Source organism: Primulina tabacum, chromosome 2 (assembly GCF_025594145.1).
Source record: "Primulina tabacum isolate GXHZ01 chromosome 2, ASM2559414v2, whole genome shotgun sequence".
NCBI lineage: Eukaryota > Viridiplantae > Streptophyta > Magnoliopsida > Lamiales > Gesneriaceae > Primulina > Primulina tabacum.
Genome location: NC_134551.1, coordinates 8,564,780 through 8,584,071, shown reverse-complemented (window position 1 = coordinate 8,584,071; position 19,292 = coordinate 8,564,780). Strand labels below are relative to the sequence as shown.

At 36.3% G+C, this 19,292-nt stretch overlaps 1 protein-coding gene across 2 annotated transcripts; it reads right to left on the bottom strand.

Moving 5' to 3' along the window:
* Positions 1–542: 542 nt before the first annotated feature.
* Positions 543–19,040, bottom strand: LOC142529497 (protein SEMI-ROLLED LEAF 2-like). Of its 2 annotated transcripts, XM_075635053.1 has the most exons (20): positions 18,853–19,040; positions 18,015–18,391; positions 17,514–17,588; positions 14,370–14,485; positions 13,708–13,822; positions 13,462–13,590; positions 12,267–12,314; positions 11,179–11,357; positions 10,904–11,100; positions 10,516–10,793; positions 10,225–10,374; positions 9,704–10,123; positions 9,130–9,276; positions 8,157–8,232; positions 7,441–7,568; positions 7,132–7,332; positions 6,897–7,037; positions 6,698–6,826; positions 6,377–6,613; positions 543–684 (listed from the first exon to the last, which is right to left on the bottom strand). In XM_075635053.1, exons 2-20 carry the CDS (start codon positions 18,159–18,161, stop codon positions 544–546), a joined length of 3,054 nt encoding a protein of 1,017 aa, XP_075491168.1. In that variant the 5' UTR covers positions 18,162–18,391; positions 18,853–19,040; the 3' UTR covers position 543. The 2 variants fall into 2 exon arrangements, with proteins under 2 accessions (XP_075491168.1, XP_075491172.1); XM_075635057.1 differs by lacking the exon at positions 17,514–17,588.
* Positions 19,041–19,292: the final 252 nt, after the last annotated feature.

The window sequence follows — 19,292 nt, the reverse complement described above, 5'->3', positions numbered from 1 at the left end:
TCGACCGGAAGATACAAAAATAATCAACAGACTAATACTAACACCCTGGATTTAATGAGAAAATCCAAAAACAGTACCATGACTAGAAGATGCAGAATTGCCTCATAAACGCTCTTTGATTTTATTACTCATCGACATTTCCATTAACATTTAATACAAATTTGGAAAATGTACACATTTCCTCATCACTATAAGTAATCATAATGCTGAACCATGAACAAAACCAATCTTTGTACATGAAAAGGTCGTGGTCTAAACTATAGCTACAAAACCACATCCTAGTATTAATTCACACCTCTGCTCAGGGAGGAAAAGCTCGAATCTAATGTGAACTTTCACGCCATTGGAGAGGAAAGAGAGAGAGTGATTTAAAGAATCCACTAACTCGGCCAGTTAAAGCCATGTTGCTGGATGGCTATCTTCTTGCCAAATGCTGATCTATATGCTCGGCAGCACAAAGTACTCACACCTGGACAGTTAAATTTATTTGAGCGATATAGTGCACTTATGGCCATAATGGTACTTGATTTTGTCCCATCTGTATCAACATCCGGCAGCTTTCAAGAAATTGTCGTATGGACTCGATGCTGGCAGTCTGAAGGAGTGGGGATTCTTTTGCAATTCAGCTGCACATTGTGCTGGAGCTCCGGTAACGGATGGTTCACTTGGGGCTCTAGGAACATTCTGATACAACAAATTTCGGGGGCACAATAGTTAGAAAGTAAGTCATGAACATTGTCAAAAAAATAGAGAATAGAAAATTACGTGCTTCGACCGTGAAGATAGATCCACAATATGAATTCAATCAATACAATCATAACTCTTTTATATAGATGAAATAACTTAAAATAAATATGACAAGAAATATTTCAAATAAATATATCGAATATGCATAATAAGTCAAAATAAATGTTACTGCCATTATAAAAAAGATAATCTGCCATAGAGTTTTAAACAATTAAGTCAGTGTTTCTCGATGATGATTATGAAAGTTTAAACAAGTCAGTGTTTCTCGATGATAATTACGAAAGTTTATTGCGAACGTTGAGTAGAAATACAGTAATTTTTTATGGTTCTGAATATTGTTGGGAGATTACACCGAAGCGATGCCGATCACGATGATAATATAGTACCCAAAAAACTTGCGGAATAAAACAACCAACAAGAACACAAAGATTTACGTGGTTCACCCAAGATAGGCTACGTTCACGGAGCACTGCAACTTTTATAACCGGAAGAAATATTACAACAAGTGTATACACCAATACACTAAATATCTCACACTCCCAAACCCGAGTATACCGAGAAAATAATTTCTCCAACTCACACAAGAGAATTCTCGCACTCAAGAAAAAAATACACTCTTTTTTTCTATGCACTCTTTTTTTATCAAAACTGAAAAGCTTTTGATTTTGGGATACTAAAAGCAAACAAGGAAAACTCAATTTATAACAGAATTCATAAGCCAAAATTGAAAGAAATCCGATGTGGGATTCCAATTTCTGAATATTTTATTTTGACGTGGGCCCCACTTTACCTAACATTTCTCCCACTTGAAGACTTGATTTCAATCATTTCTTCACATCATCATTGCAGCAGCTCATATATCTCCATTTATACTTGCGGTCCGGCTGAAGTTGAATACAACTTCAGTTTGTCAATGGTTACCGTCTTCGTGAGCACATCAGCTGGATTTTTACTTCCAGGAATCTTCTCCAGCATCAAGACTCCATTTTCCAGCACTGATCTGATGAAATGGTACCTAACCTGTATATGCTTTGTCCTAGCATGATAAACAGGATTTTTTGCTAAATGAATAGCACTATGACTGTCACAGTGTAATGTGCTATCTTCAAGCTTCTGAACCAATTCTTCCAGAAAGGATTTCAACCATATCATCTCCTTGCTAGCTTCTGTAACTGCAACATACGACACCCAGCTTACAACTGTATCACCTAATGTGAACACATATCCAGTAGTACTTTTCCTGCCATCCAGGTCACCACCCATATCGGCATCGACAAAACCCTGTAAGCCCAATTTTGACCTCCTGAAGCATAAAGAACAACTAGCAGTTCCTTTCAAATACCTGAGAATCCACTTAACTGCTTCCCAGTGCTGCTTTCCTGGATTACTCATAAACCTGCTCACAACTCCCACTCTGCATGTGCTATGTCTGGTCTTGTACACACCATTGCATACATGAGGCTTCCGACAGCATAAGCATAAAGAACCTTATTCATATAAGTCTGCTCCTGCTCCGTCGATGGTGATTGTGTTTTGGTTAGTTTGAAATGACTAGCCAAAGGAGTACTCACAGATTTAGCTCCATCCATATTAAATCTGTTAACCATCTTTTTCGCGTACTCTTCTTGAGATAACTTCAAGAATCCATTCACCCGGTCTCTAAAGATCTTCATTCCAAGGATTTGCTTTGCAGCACCCAAATCCTTCATGACAAATTCCTTTGATAAATATTTCTTGAGTTTATCAATTTCTTCCAGACAAACTCCAACTATCAGCATATCATCTACATATAGCAGTAGTATGATATAAGAACCGTCAAACTTTTTCACATAACAGCAGTTATCAGCTTGACACCTTAGGAAACCATTATTACTTATGAATCCATCAAACTTCTTGTACCACTGTCTTGGAGCTTGTTTGAGACCATACAAGCTCTTCTGAAGTTTGCACACCATTTTCTCTTTTCCCCGTACTTCAAAGCCCTGTGGCTGCTTCATATAAATTTCTTCATCTAGATCACCATGAAGAAACGCAGTCTTTACATCCAACTGCTCCAAATGTAAGTCTTCTTTCGCCACTAGTCCAAGTACAGTCCTGATAGTGGTTAATTTAACCACCGGAGAGAAAATCTCGGTGTAATCAATTCCTTCCCATTGTTGGAAGCCTTTTACAACAACTCTTGCCTTGTACCGCTTGCTACCATCATGCTCTTCTTTTAATCGGTATACCCACTTGTTATGTAATGCATTTTTGCCTTGCGGAAGTTCTGTCAACTCCCACGTCTGATTGGATGACAATGAATCCATCTCATCTTCCATGGCCAACTCCCACTTGGTTGAATCATCATTTTGCATTGCTTCTTCATAGGTCTCCGGTTCACCTTTGTCTGTCAGCAAAATATAGTGAAGTGTAGGGGATTATCTCTCAGGTGGTCTAATGGTTCTCAAAGATCTCCTGAGTTCAATCACCGGAGTTTGTGGGTCATCATCTTGTGCAGTTTCTTCTTCATCTTCCTGGTTACTGGTTTTCGATTCATTCACAGGAATATATGTCAATGGCACTTCATCAGTCTTCTTGACTTCAGGACATTCATCTCCAGCTCCAATGTCTGACTTGTCCTTATACAGAAGCTGCTCATTAAAGATTACATCCCTGCTCCGAATGATCTTCCGATTTTGGTCATCCCAGAAACGATAACCAAACTCATTATCTCCATAACCAATAAAGAAGCACTTCTTTGATGTCGGATCAAGTTTTGTTCTGCTTGCTGAATCAATATGAACATAGGATAGACATCCAAACACTTTCAAGAAAGAAAGGTTTACTTCTTTGCCGCTCCATACCTCTTCGGGTATTCTACAGTCAAGCGGTATCGAAGGTCCTCTGTTGATCAGATATGCTGCAGTGTTAACAGCATCAGCCCAAATGATTTTGGCAATCCAGAATGCAATCTCATGCTCTTTGCGCGCTCATTCAAGGTCTTGTTCATCCTTTCAGCTACACCATTCTGTTGAGGTGTACCAGGAATGGTTTTCTCCATCTTGATCCCGTTCTGTGCACAATATTTCTTGAATTCGTCATCTTCATATTCTCCACAATTGTCAGACCGTAAGCACTTCACCTTCAAGTTGGTCTCATTTTCCACCATGGCTTTCCACCTTTTAAAGGTCTCGTAAACATCAGATTTATTTTTCAGAAAATAAACCCAAACTTTTCTACTCGAATCGTCAATGATTTTGACATAGTATCTCGAGCCTCCAAGGGATGTCACAGGAGATGGTCCCCATACATCAGTATGAACCAGCTCCAACTTTGCTGCTTTCGGTTCTCTACCGCCTTTTGAAAAGCTCACCTTTTTCTGCTTTCCAAAGATACAGCTTTCACATAGTTGGTGTTCAACAGTCTTTAATTCTGTTAGCTTTTCTTTTGACACCAACATCTTCATTCCCTTCTCACTCATATGTCCAAGTCTATAATGCCATAGACTTGAATTGGCTCCAGAATCCGCAGCTGCTAATGTGTCTCTGCAACTGGAAGTCATATACAGTGTTCCAGTTTTCTTTCCTCGAGCAACAATCATGGCTCCTTTGTTCACTTTCCAGGAACCATCACCGAAGGTCACATTGTGGCCTTCATCATCGAGCTGTCCCACCGAGATCAGATTGCGTGTCAAATTTGGTACATGCCTGACTTTGTTGATTTTCCAGACACATACATTTGACATCTTCATCTGTACATCACCCATACCAACAATTTCCAAGGGTTTTCCATCGGCCAGGGAAAACTTTTCCGTAATCGCCAGCGATGTAATTATCAAATACATCGCGATCACCAGTGGTATGAAACGAAGCTCCCGAGTCCATAACCCAAGAATCAACAGGGCTTTCCATGTATAATAGCAGAGCATCATGTACTTCCTCAGTGACAGCATTGGCATTATTCTTCGTTGATCTGCAGTTCTTTTTCAAGTGACCAGTTTCACCACAGCTCCAGCACTTCAAATTCTTTTCAAAGTTGCTCTTGTCTTTTCCATTTCTTGACTTGGACCTAGCACGCCATCGGTTAGAATTTTTTTCGCCACTCCTGCCTCTTCCTCTGTTCTCGAGATTTAGAGCAGGATCTCGATGATGTTCCTTCACCCGAATCCATCCTGCGAACTTCTTCAGCAAGAATTTGATCTCTGACATCATTGAATTGTAGCTTTCTTTTTCCAACGGAGTTGCTAACCGCTGCCCGCATTGGTTCTCAAACATTTGGTAAAGACGTCAAAAGAATAAGTGCAAGAATCTCATCATCAAAATTAATTTCAACCGATGTTAGCTGAGAAACAATCGTGTTGAACTCATTGATGTGTTTAGCCACCGAAGCACCTTCTCCCATTTTCAAGTTGAATAACTTTTTCGTGAGATACACTTTGTTGTTTGCTGATGGCTTCTCGTACATGTCCGATAAAATGGACATCATCTCTTCTGTGGTTTGTGCCTCCGCCACGTTATGTGCCACATTCTTTGTTAGGGTCAATCGTATGACACCTAACACCTGTCGGTCAAGGAGCTCCCAATCATCATCCTCCATCTTTTCCGGTTTCTTTCCTGATAGAGGTTGATGCAGCTTCTTACTGTACAGATAATCTTTTATCTGTAACCGCCAGAACGAAAAATCTGTTCCGTCGAATCTGTTGATTCCCGGTCCCGATCCATCATCTCCAGCCATCACTTCTCTAGCCTTAGCAAAAAATCTAAAAAATATTTTCTGATGTGGAAGATCAGACGAAGCTGCAACCACAGAGCATACTCAGAATTCTTAAGAATTTTCACAACAAGGCTCTGATACCACCAGTTGTTGGAAAATTACACCGAAGCGATGCCGATCACGATGATAATATAGTACCCAAAAAACTTGCGGAATAAAACAACCAACAAGAACACAAAGATTTACGTGGTTCACCCAAGATAGGCTACGTTCACGGAGCACTTCAACTTTTATAACCGGAAGAAATATTACAACAAGTGTATACACCAATACACTAAATATCTCACACTCCCAAACCCGAGTATACCGAGAAAATAATTTCTCTAACTCACACAAGAGAATTCCCGCACTCAAGAAAAAAATACACTCTTTTTTTCTATGCACTCTTTTTTTATCAAAACTGAAAAGCTTTTGATTTTGGGATACTAAAAGCAAACAAGGAAGACTCAATTTATAACAGAATTCATAAGCCAAAATTGAAAGAAATCCGATGTGGGATTCCAATTTCTGAATATTTTATTTTGACGTGGGCCCCACTTTACCTAACAAATATGGCAGTTCAAATTGCACATGTGATTTTGCATCAAGAGCAAACATTGATGTTAAAGTAACTGCTCATGGTCCATCCGTACAATTTGGTAGGGGTGGCAATTTACATTAAGCCTAACCTCAATGTTTATTATAATTATCGAAATTTAAGGAAAATTTATAGACAGACCTTAGGAGATACCATGTACGTAGTCTGAGAACTATATGCCACCAACTTTAGCCGAAGATCGATTGGCAGTATAGTATTCACATACAAAGATGCATGTCCCACGTACATGCGTTGTAATAAAAAAATGTGTGCACAAACCTTAGGCATATTTTTAAGTACCTTATGTATATCATAGTCAATAACCGCGTGTGAAGCCATTTGCTTGCCCTCTTCGTCAGAATTTGGCAAAGATATTGTTAACAAGCTTCCTTGGCTAGGATCAGTGCTAACCAAATATGACATCTTCTGTTGCTTTCCCATTAAAAGTGCCTCACAGTGATTGGCCATTTCCTTGTAAGATGCATCAGGGGCAGTGCTCATAGAGATTCTGCCGACATAATGTGCTGTATCCAATACCTATTTACAAATATTCAAAAATATTAATGCATGATACAGTTTCAAAACTTGGACTGCTGCAAGAAAATTATTCAAGCAACTCACAGATTGCATGAGTTGATCCACACTAAGGAAACTTGGAGATTCGGCCGTTGATTGAGAATCATGTTGGAAATTACTACTTGCGAGTGAATCCGTTAGAGAAGAATCATCAAATCCAATGGTCGAGGTTGCCTGTATTATATTACTAAGAAATAAGATATCAACAAACAAAAATACTGCAGAACTCAATACAATAACTTACCTTCTCTAGGTTTTTCAGACTGCGAGAATTAATTTCATGCCCTTTCTTGGAGCTAGCAATAAACAATTGGGCTCGAGAAGAACACAAGTCATCAGACACAAAGTCCTTAAGCAATTGCTCCTTTATGGTAGACTTTTCAGACTGAACCAAATAGCAATGATGCGGATAATAATCTTATAAACAAAATATTACCCACCTTGTCAAAAAGTCACAAACAAGAAATTTTAAGACTCACATCTGATAATATACCCAAGTTTTGAATTATAATTGAAACTAGGGATTCTCTAGTCTGGTCCTCGGTTAATTTTATTTCTGAAAGACAACTAAGAGCAGAAGAGTCATCTTCTTTGGATCCATAAACAAATTCTTGGTGTCCTAAACCAGCTTCAGTTATCTTCAACTTGGAGTCTTCTACCAAGCATAAAAAAGGATCAACCTGACACAAATCCAAAAAAGAAAAGAAAAGAAAATCAGACATCACAATAAAAGGGACACGCAGACATTATAAAAATTAAAGGACCTCAGAACAGATAAGCAACCCCACCACTTTATTAGAAAGCGTAGCCCTCACATATGGAAGAAGAGGATGAATGTTGAAAGCCACTGATGAAAATATAATCATAGAAGTTGAGAGCATAAAGAGAGATCTGCGACGTGACAAAGGGAGAGTCCCTGAAAATAATATAATCAATTTCAGTGGCAAAATTCCATGCTGATACCTTAACCGAATTCGTCCAAACTTGTTTCACCGGAAAATACAATTCTTCATTTGCATTTTTAGCAAATCATCTTACAAAAAATTCCTCCAGGAACTAAATTTACATTATTTCACCAACCTGGTTGAACCCTACCATTTTTCATATGAATTATATGTAACTAGTGTTATTATTAAGCCATCTACTGAGTTTAGATTTAAGCACAATGTTCTTAATCATTAAAAAATAGAATTATCAAGTTCAATCACTTGAAAAGTTATCCAAATGAATGAGTGCCATGATTTATGAAAATAAACATCCACCCCTCTTCTCATTGATACAAAACGTATGAAAAATGTGGTTCTTTGAATTTGTCGAACTAGGTGTCCCATTAGATTCTATTAGCATGTCTCCAGATTAAGATTTATTGTCTATTATATCATCTCTTCTATTTTCCCTCCACACCGTATACCTACTATAGACAGCTATAGGAAAAAGATGACACCATATTTAAAAACATCATCATTATCTGCTGCCACAGAATTCTCATCGTAAGAAGGCTCACCTCCTTCTGCAAGAGAAACATTCCTCAATGAAAATGCCAATTGAAAACACTGAATTAGAGCATCACGGCTTGAGTTCTGCACCCACCAAAGAAAACAGTTTCAGAGTTTTAACTCATAGCCCTCTCAACAACATGCCTATTCAAGAAGAAGAAATTGCAAAGGAAGGACTCATTCTATCTCTACATCCTTAAGCCCCTGAATCCCCCACAATATTCCAGCAAGGTAATTTTTCCAAATTTTGAGGGAAAAAATTTAGGATGAATTCATTTAATTATCAATATCTGTGTTCCATTGCAAGGACTTGTGCTGCGGATGTAGTTTTATGTAGTTTCAATCATTGCTTTTCCTATAGTTTCTTTGTGATGATTTGTTCACAAATTATGTCCGCTGCAGGTGTCACATTCAGTGTATCCTGATTCACCTCTGGGTCCAGATGCTTTCCATGAGTATGGATCTTTACTTGTCCAGGATTATCAGGAGGTTGTTAAGAAATATGAAACAGGGAAGCACTTGTACTCATTGCTTTTGATCAAGGACTTATCCTAGTAATTACTTGTCTGTATAGTTGCGATAAATTTTATGTTGATTGCTTGGTAACCCATGTTATATTAAGTTACTTGGATCATAACATTGTTCAAACCATACCCAAAGTCCAATTCACATATTTTCTTGCATCACTTGTAATGCAGTAAAAAGCATTCTTCCAAAGAGAATGCGCGTATTTAGCAGAATCTAAAACATCATCAAGCCTCAACTTGATTCAGATACAAAAATAAAAAGAAAAATCTTGCAAACATTACTCGGGATAACACCTCTCCCTTTCCCAAAACCCAGTACAGCAAAAAAAATACATCTTTAGAGAAGGAAAACACATTATTATAGAGAAAACGGAAATAAATATAAGACCGCAATTAAAAGCAGGTTGCAGCAATAATGCTTAATGTTTGAGAAATTACTGAACCTGAAATATACCTTGGCTCGAGAGAACAATAAAATCAAGCTGTATGAATGAGCAATGGCCTCATAATTTCCAGGCACATTCGCAGGAGACAGTGATTGAGTCCAAATTGATGAAAGGAGAAGGGTAATCTGGTGGCTGCTCAGTCTAAGAGGGACACGCTGAAAGTGAAAAGGAAGACATTTGCTTGTGATAGCACTATATATGTATACACACACACACACTTATATAATAACATCACTAAGAGACACCTAATGACTACTATAACATTGTTAAACCAATGAGAATCTTCATCTCAACTACCTGAACACCAGGGGCCTGGTGATGGTTGGTGGGTGGGGGGGGGTCACCATGCTCGAGCAAAAAATGTAATTTAAGTTGTAACTACTCTGAAATCCCGTCTTTTCCCCTTTTTACAATCCCTCCCTCCCTCCCTAGAATATTCCTAGATCCCACATATTGAACCCATATAAACAACATTTAATACAAGAAGTTGTAAATCATATAACAATTTGAAAAAGACTTGAGCCTATCACATCTGACATGTATAAGCTTTGGAAGAAGTAGAAGAATACCAAGCAGGCCTACCATGTCCTTACTTGACTTGGTCAAAGAATCAACATCTGGCATGGATGAACCTCTTAAGCTGTATACCCGACTATATGTAGACTTAATTTTGTTGAACATTCCATTTGTATTGTTTCTATGCTCTACATCCCCAAAAAAATTTTCATTGCTTATCTCAGTGAGGTTTTCCCTGGAAATGCTCCTCTTGTTTCTCAACTTCTCGAACAGGACAGCTGATGAGGAAAACACAGAAACAGTTTTTGAGAGTGTCCTTGGAAACTCAATGTTTTTCTTTGATTCAGACAAAGTTGATTCCAAATGAGGGCAAACTGAAGATGGCACAAGGACAACAGAGAAGATCTGGTGAGCTCCAACTCGGGTTTCATGATCTGGATCCACCATAGCCAAAAGTAACTGCTGAAATAAAGCCTCTGGGAAAGCCTGGATGGAGAACAAAAATAGCATACACAGCGTCAATATCTCACCTAGAGAAATGATAAAGAAAAGTAGCTGAAATCTTTTCAATTTTTTTAAGAGCTTGCCTTGTTCTGATATGATAAATTTGGCAAAAAAGCAACAATTTGAGCAGCACGATAGACAGCAAAAATGGTAGGTCTAGCCATATAAGTAACACTTGAGTTATTCTCCAACATTGTTGCCATTACATCAAGGATTAGACCTGAATCTCCAACCTGTATTTATATAAAAAGCACCACCACCATGAATTTCAGAAAGTTGGCTGAAGAAGGAAAGATGGCAGTGACAACTAAATGAGTCCACTATAAAAGATAATAGGCATTTGATGAGAAAATATAGAGATTTAGTAATGCCACCTTCGACGACAGTGCTGTAAGACACTCGTCAACCGCCTCATGAAATTTTCTATTCCATTTGATTGAATCATCTTCGAGTGAGTAATGAATACTTTTGCGCAAATGTCTCATGATATCACTTACAGAGCTAACTATAGCTATTGATGACTGGATCTTAGTGAGTCTAGCAAGGGCAGTGACCACCTCAACTATGTCAAGCTGCATGCCAGGTTGCTTAAGAACACTTTTATGGTCAAGATGCTTGACTAATAATGACAGCAACAAGTGTGTATTTTGCCCTGCACAAATAAAAGAAAGAAATGCACTTGATAAAAAAAAAAGAAGAGAAAAATACAACGATCAATCTGAAACAGGCCACTAAATCGAAAAAATAATAATTAACTCTGACCAGAATTATCCATCAGAATTTGCATGTCTTTTAGCACAGGAAAAGCGATCCCACTTGCGGTATGCCAGAGGTTTCCATTGTCAAAGTAGCGGAACAAAGATTCTAAAACACGACGCATGGTAGTGGCCTCTTTTCCAAGATTGGCCATGTTATGCAAGCACACTCTAGACCAGAAGCTTGGGTTCTTGGCATCCTCCCTGTGATTTTTAATCAAAATTCAAGTTAAGCATACAAAAAATGGCCAAAGGAAAATCCAAATTGTGCGAAGAAATTACGCTGTCACGTTTAGTTGTCCTTTATCATTAACGATCATTGTCCAAGAAGGAACCTCTGTTTCTGGTAAAGGAGACACGTGATCCTCAGTTTTACGAACTTCTTGCGCCGTATTATCTTGGTCGGAGTTGTGGGACTCCTTATTTGCACCTCCATAATTTTCCAAGACCACTGAGACAATCTGAACAGAAAGATTGAGTTGATAAATAAAATGAAACTGGGTGGGAGGGGATGTAAATTTGAAAATAGCAAAGAAAAAGGACAAGACATGTAACTATATAAATTAGATAACAGACTTTCATAGTATAAACAGATTAAAATGAAAAGTGAAGTTGAACAATACATATTTCACCCTCGTTTAACAATAAAAACAGCTTAGTTTGATACTTTTGGAGTTAAATCATAAAACAAAAGGCCAAAAAAAGATATAACTTAGAAATAATAAATTCTACTACCAGCTAATAGAGATTGGTACATGTTTATACAAAATATTAAAGAGGAGGCAATGACTGTTGATATCATCAACATCATAAATAATATTTTGAAGTAACAGTTTGGGCTTCAATTTCAAAATGGTTTAGAAATCAGTAAGAGCTCGGTAACATTGATAGATAAAATTAACAAAATTTTGTGCTTGAGAACACATTGCAATTCAATATCATTTGTTATTTGGGAGCTAATGTACACATTTTTTAATGTGTTTGTTTAAAGAAACATACTTGGCTTTCCTCGATTTGCCTGAAACTTGAAAGCATGGTGCAATCAATAATAACAAATTTTGACAATGATCTAAAAGTGGTATAGTGGCTATAAATACATACTTGAAAAGTTAAGTCAACCTTATTCAAATTGTCATGAGAATTTCTACGAAAGCCATAACATGATAACATAAATTCAATTCAGTGCTCTAACTTCAATTTAAGAAACTGATAAAAATGAACAGAATTGTAGGTAGAAAAACAATGATGCCATAAGATACAGAGCATAATTAAAGAAAACAAAGGAAATAAACAAGTTGTTTATTTCAGGTTCATTAGGTAGGACAACAAAGAAGAGAAGCTCAAATATCTTAAAAAAAGACTATACTTACACAATCAAATTCGACTGAAATGTGGGAGTTTTCACCCATGAACCAAATCTGTACAAGAAGAAAGGGAAAAAAGAGGAACTATTCAATGTCCAAAAGAAGACAGAAAATCCCAAAAGAAAGCATATCGATGAAATGTTGAATGGCTGAAAATCCAAGTACATGCGCATGAAGCGCTGAGGTATCACAAATGAAATGAACACCAAATCCATGGTTATCATTCTACGAACAACTACTTAGAAGCTTACAAAAACAAAACCAGTGTGCTCTAAATATGCTGTAAAGAATCCATAAACAAAACCTGCTCTGGTCTAGAACCCAAGGGAAGATTTCTAACTGGTGAGAATAGCTTGCTGGTGAGTACACCAAGCATTTACGCTTGCAAAAAGTATCAGAAAATAAATTAACGTAGAGATATCTCAGTCACTAAATTACTTTGGAGTTCTCCCCTTCACCGAAAGTAATTGCCCATTATCCATATATAAAAACATTGATTAAAACAAAAATTATAATTTAATGAGAAATGGCTCGTTTTAAGAGATTATTAGACCATTGACATGAAGTCAAGAATACTGTATGTATAATGGTGTTTTGACTCAATCTCTTCTCCAAATTTACTGTTTATTTTTACTTCATCCATAACAAAGCAAAGACACAAGCAGCAGCAGCCAACGTTTCAGGAAATAGAAAAATTCGTTAGGCCACAACATAAAACTTTCAAAAAGTATCAATAAAGTATAGTGCACCTAAAGTTGCTTAAGTCACATGGTCAGCACTTCCACAATCAAGAAATGAAAACTTAAAAGAATAATTGGAATATATGACCTAAATATCAGCTGCATGTCAAAATGTTTTTTGTTGTTCATTATAAAATACTGGTTTTAAATTTGACCGGCAACTTGTCTGAAGAAATCCAAATCATAAAAAATGAATGATGTAGTGAAGGTAAAGTTAAGAGTTCCTGTTCCAAGTCCAACAAAAAGTAAAGAAAATCCCGTCATAGTTGAAGGAAAGAGGAAGAAAAACACCTAAAGAAGCAAGAAAAAATATTGAGAACTAAAGAGTGTTGCCAAGGCTTGCATTTAAATTCTACATATTTTTTGATAAGTTGAATTTAAGTAGACTCAGATTCCTACTCTAATTTAAATCTATCAACTCAAAGGTATTTGAAAAAGTAATGAAAATGTATATGCTATACCATAGCAGATATAGCTTGCAGTCCAGCTGCCCGTAGATATTCCGTCCTCTTATCTTCTCCCACTTCTTGAGCCAGTTGGCATAGTTTTGGTATAAACCCTTCCAGGTTAAACATGTAAGTTCCATCTTTCTGGAAATAATACCAGAGTTGAACAAGTCTAATTTTTATAGCAGGAATTTAAAGAACCCTATCCATAAGCTTAAGGAGCTGATCATCCGGAGAAAAGAAAGAAATAAATAAACTAGCCTGATTATTCACAAAATCAAACAGAGATTGACATCCAATAATTAATATTTCATCCTGGTTTGTCTGATCCAGCAAGGTCTGCATGATGCTCAGCAAAGTATTTGCAAACAAAGGCCTGACATGAAATGAAATATGTAAATTTTGTGAGTAGCACCTACTTTTAGGAGACAATATGACAAAAAAGATTTGAAAGCTCATACTTTGCAAATCAAATAAAGGATCGAAACAAGAAGGAAAACATTAAAGACAACGAAAGGGAAAGCCATCAATTTCCGTATGATAATATTCAGTTCGAAAATTCACGCTGACGTAAATTTTTCCATGGTTCATATTCTATCAAATGTTTAGAAACAACTATGACAATACAAATACTAATATTTCCAGACTTGTTCTGGAAGCTCAAAACACTGTTAACTGGATCATTATGACAATTAAAATTCAGAGCACCGCATTAAAGTTCTAATATTGAAGAAATTAATTATTCAGATGTTATATTACCAAAAATATGGAAAAGGTTCAAAATATATGATCCTGTTCTCAGAATCTTACAAAAACTAAATATAAAATGATGCACAAACTGATTTACCAACAAATAAAAGACAGTCTATAACAAACACCGATAATTTGGACACCAAACATAAATATAGCAGCAGTGTACGTACATTTGCTCTTTGCATGAAGATATCAATTTCCTGTAAGTGCACAAGACTGTTTTCACTGATCGAAAGTTTTCGGCTCTTAAGTACTTATAACATCGTTGCTCAATAGAGCTTGCAATCTGTAATTTGAAAACAAACATAAAAATAAGTAAAACGAAATGATTTAGAAAGGGAATAAAAGTAGCAGCACTGTGATAAACAAAATTAGGATAGTACATTCGATATTTTTTTTATAAAATGATTATGAGTTATGTCAAGAGCCAAGCACAGGCCGAAAAGAATACGATGAAAGAAGTGTGTAAAACATATCATGTTACATGCATCTAACTATCAAGAAGCAGAGTTTTGTAAATTCATTTTAGTTTCTTTGATACTAAATTATTTCTAAATAATATTTTATTTTTCTTGAATTCTTTTAATTCAAGAATTCGCCTCTACACCCTCAAAAGTGACATTAATCAAATTCTATCAATTTGTCAATCATGGTCTTCTTTTTTTAAGGCAGAAAGAGGATTTGTTGGAACATTTTAAGTTTTGGTGATTGAATAAGGATGTTGATCTAAATGATAACTGCAGAACCTAACCAAATTGAATTCAAGGAGGAAAACTGAATTAAGAAGCTTGATTGATTACAAAGCCAGAGTGATCAAACATAAGAAGGATACTAACAGCCAAACCAATTCTAGGTCGACTGATGAAGCCCAAGTAACTGTCTATCTAGTTGATCAGTCAGACCAAATCCATATATTCCCTGAAGAATCAGTATGATTAAGGATCAGAACTCAGCTGAAATATTAGATAAAGTTTTCCGTACTAACAATCACTGAACCTTAAACAGAATGTCAGGTTTCGGCGCACTACCAGAACATGTCAGAAATGACGATGACATGGAAACAATGACATCTGCATTTCAAAATTGATATATTTTGAAAAGATTACCGCTGTAGATTAAAGCTATAAATAGATCACTTGAACAAACTCTAAGTTACACAATTACACCATCTATCTTTGGATTATTAAAGCAAACTAATCTTCTTCGTAAAAGCTTTCCGAGAGTCAAGCTGAAATAGCCAACACACGATGATATATCATTATCTGATCTTTTTGAGGATGAAATTTGTGTTTAGAATTTCTGTGTGAAATCTGTGTAATTGAGAGTAAGAAGTCTTACTGTTCAAAGTATTTAGATTGAAGTTTTACCAAGAGTTTCAGTTAGGCACTTTTTAAGTCCCACTAAAGTAGGTGTTTCAAATTACTTGTAATCACCAAAGTCTTTTAATGCAAACCTTCCGTGAGGAAGAAGGGGTGACGTAGGAGTTTTGAAATCTCCGAACATCCAGAAACAACTTTATGCTTATTTACTTTTCAGTCTACCCTCCTTAATGATTTTCTTGATAAGCCATTAATTCAACCAGTTTCAGTAAGCTGTTTCCACACAGTTCCCACTGATTGACTTACTCAACGGACAAAAACAAATTTCAATGTTGCTAACACAACCGAAATATTTTGAGATAAATTTATTCATTGCCTATAAATTTATTTTTGATCCTAACAGGAGCATTGGCAAGGGAAAAAAACCTGAGGGCATGGGGATCATAAACTAAATTTATATAAATTTCTAACATTTATTCCTCTAGTTAAACAATGAAACCTGCAAAATCATTAAAGTCTTAAGGTCCCCAAGCGCCAGCAAATCATGAGATCGTATTCCTATCAAACTATCATAAGGCTGTTGCCGGTAAAAATAGTTGGCTCATGCAAATTTGACAAAGATTTTGCTGAGTGAAGAAAAACAAGCACCACTTAAACATGATCTGTGAGGGCCAGGCTCCCAGTATAAAACCCAAACCTCCTTATCGTTGGGGAACTTAAAAGGGCATGTAAATGGCACCTTGATGTAGGGATAATGGCTGCCATTAACAACCATTATTTAAGAATTAATATGAGAAATAAACCCTCTTGTAACAGTCAAGTTATGGAAATAATAAGAATTGAGACAAAGTTAAAATTACAAGTGAATTCAGCACCTATAAATACTCAACAAATTCCCATGAGAAATTTTTACAAATACTCTCTGCAAGTAATAGCACTATTGTTATTTCTGCCTAAGCACCAAATTCCCAACAAAGACAAATCCAGCAAGGAAAAGCTCAGTGTTTCTAGCTTTCTTGTTTTCCCAAACACATTCTTCCGCTTCAACTGACATTTTAGCCACAACATATAAGAGGTTTTCTGGTTTAAAATTGTGCATTATGTTTTAAACCAGGATGACTCATTACATGTTTAAAAACTTAAATTTCTAGACTGAAAATTCTGGAACCAAAGAGTATCGACACATTCCTAGTTTTCATTTTTTTTTACCGACGTAGTGGGTTATGTGTTGATACTCTTTGGTTCCAGAATTTTCAGTCTAGAAATTTAAGTTTTTAAACATGTGATGGTAGGAATTCATTGTTTTGAGCTCATACCAACCCTGACACAGAGGGTGAATCCGTTGTCCTAACCTCGCCTCTGGAACGGTTAATTCTATATGACTTATAATCAGTAGCCATGCACACCTGTACACTTTGCTTTCAAACCGGATAAGGCAAATTAATACTTTTTCATACTTTGGTTCAGAACCGGCTAAGGCTAATTAAAGCTTTGTGTGCATTTTGTTTTTGTTCTATTTTCAAAATGTTGTCATAGTTGTTATGTTTTCTGTATAAACATGTTTTGTTATAAGATGTTTGTACTGGAAGGAATTGGCTCTGAATGATTTCCTTGTAACTCACCTCTTACAACCCTTATGGCTAAGTCATGTAGTTGCTTCATAGTTGCATAACTATTGGTACTTTTATCCTTTTTTTTTCTTTGTAGTGATTCAACTTTCCAGAAAAAATGAGAAGCTATGCAATTTCACTTGTTTCCAAACGTAACAAACTGTTTCAGTATTTGAATGTAATAATAGACTAGTTTTTCGCACTTTTGTACTTATATGGTTCAGTTTTCTTGAAAGTTTAATTTAAATTTCGAAAATATTGTCAATGTCACACCCCGATACCACGCTTCATGCTTGGGCCGTGACATTACGAGTTGTCTGACTTGAACTATGCTATTTTTCTTGTTCATAGATTGGAAACGAACTTTATGCCAGTGTAATAATACCTTGGGGATGCGCAAAGGATTCTTTGCAGCATATTCACATAGTTTGCCAATCTTTCTATCATTTGGTTCTTCTTCCTGTAAATGTAAGTAAAAAACCGAAATAATTTAATGGCAGCGAGTATGAAAAACAAAAAGAGAGACACTAACACCACCAAGCCACAAAATATAATCACTCATTTGATGCAAAATTGTTGTTGAAGAAACTACATCCAGTCTTGGCTTATCTAACATAGAGTAAAATTCATATCACGACCTTAATATCCAATGTTTACTAGGATTAGCATTTCACAATCAATGTAAAAAACCTCCAAATCAAGACCAACTTTTATAGAATTGGTCAGCCACGGCACTTCAAGTTAAATATGTGATATGAATACAGCCAGAATCACAAATTTAGTAACTCACATGATGCAAATTGACCAACAGATACTAAGCTTTTAGTGAAAAATGTTTAAACAAACAATTTTAATCCGAAACACAACATTTAGTGATGATACAGACCTGGGACCGAGGAAAAATATCCGCTATCAACTTCTTGTACCTCTTCACGGGCTGCCTAGACCTGGTTCGCAATGAGGGGCAAAAGAAACAAAGGCTGCCACACGCCGGTAAGATTTGTCTTGACATCACCCCAGATACAGCGCTCATAATATCGCCAATCAACAGATTTTTTTTCTCACCGACTCACTTTAAAACTTTGATATTTCCTCTCCCTTCCAACAGATTTCCTTCTCTATTTCTCGCCAACTCACTTTCAAACTTTGATCTTTCCTTTCCCTTCTATATTTAATGTATATGAGAGATTCTTGAAAATCATGAGGAGAACTAGGAGGGAAAGGAAAGTTTGTAAGATCAGGGGAAAACTTTCCGTTACCAGCCTACAGAATCCCAAATTCAAAGACACCTCAAGTCAAAACCTCATCAAACCATTTCAAAGTACAAGGTTAAAAATCATCCAAGAAAATGGGAATCTCATAAATCTTCCGAAAATTTCATTTCTTATAAATGTATCAGGCGTCAATATTATTTCCAAAACATTCAATTCTTATTCACGTTTCAAGAATCCTAAGCGCAGATATGACCATTGACAAAACATAAGTTTATGGGCATGGCATCCCACGCATCTTTTTAAGAAAGCAATTACCAAAAAAATCAAGAATCTTGCTCATATAAAAAATATTAGTTATCCATCGATTAAAGAACATTGATCATGCGAAGAAAACATAAAATCATTCACAAACATGACATTACAGACATCATTATCAAAATTTAGAAGAAAAAAAAACATAGGTTGTCGGGTTTTATCTTGACACGAAGAATAATGTCGTTTCAATTTTACCTTCGGATCAATCCCGGTAATGAGCAGACCTGTCAGGCTGTTGACCCACCAAAATTTTTCCTAATCTCTACGGGTTCCCGAATCTTGTGACTTCTCTCTCTCTCTCCGCCTGCCTATTCTTTTTCCCTCTAAAATATATAACTACATGCGTGTATATATGTGCGTACAGGGGACAGGACAGACGGACAGTTGAATCCAACGAATTCTGTAATAAAGTTTATTATTTTTATTTTCAAGAAAAAAACTTTAACAGCATTCCCTCAAATACTTGTATAGTTTTAATGCAAAAATTCATGCTGAGACGTTCTCACGAGTTGTATTTTATGAGACGAATCTCTTATTTGGATCATTCATAAAAAAATATTACTTTTTTGACAAAAACTTATGTGAGACGGTCTCACTGGTCGTATTTTGAGAGACGGATCTCTTATTTGGATCAT

Bases quoted from the DNA above. Each gene is read 5' to 3' on its own strand.
- LOC142529497 (XM_075635053.1), bottom strand. From the start codon at position 18,161: ATGAGCGCTGTATCTGGGGTGATGTCAAGACAAATCTTACCGGCGTGT. The intron at 14,486-17,513 runs GTATTATTACAC...TTCAAATTACAG, and splicing joins ATCCTTTGCGCATCCCCAAG to ATTGCAAGCTCTATTGAGCA. The intron at 685-6,376 runs GTACTTAAAAAT...TTGTTGTATCAG, and splicing joins TTGACTATGATATACATAAG to AATGTTCCTAGAGCCCCAAG.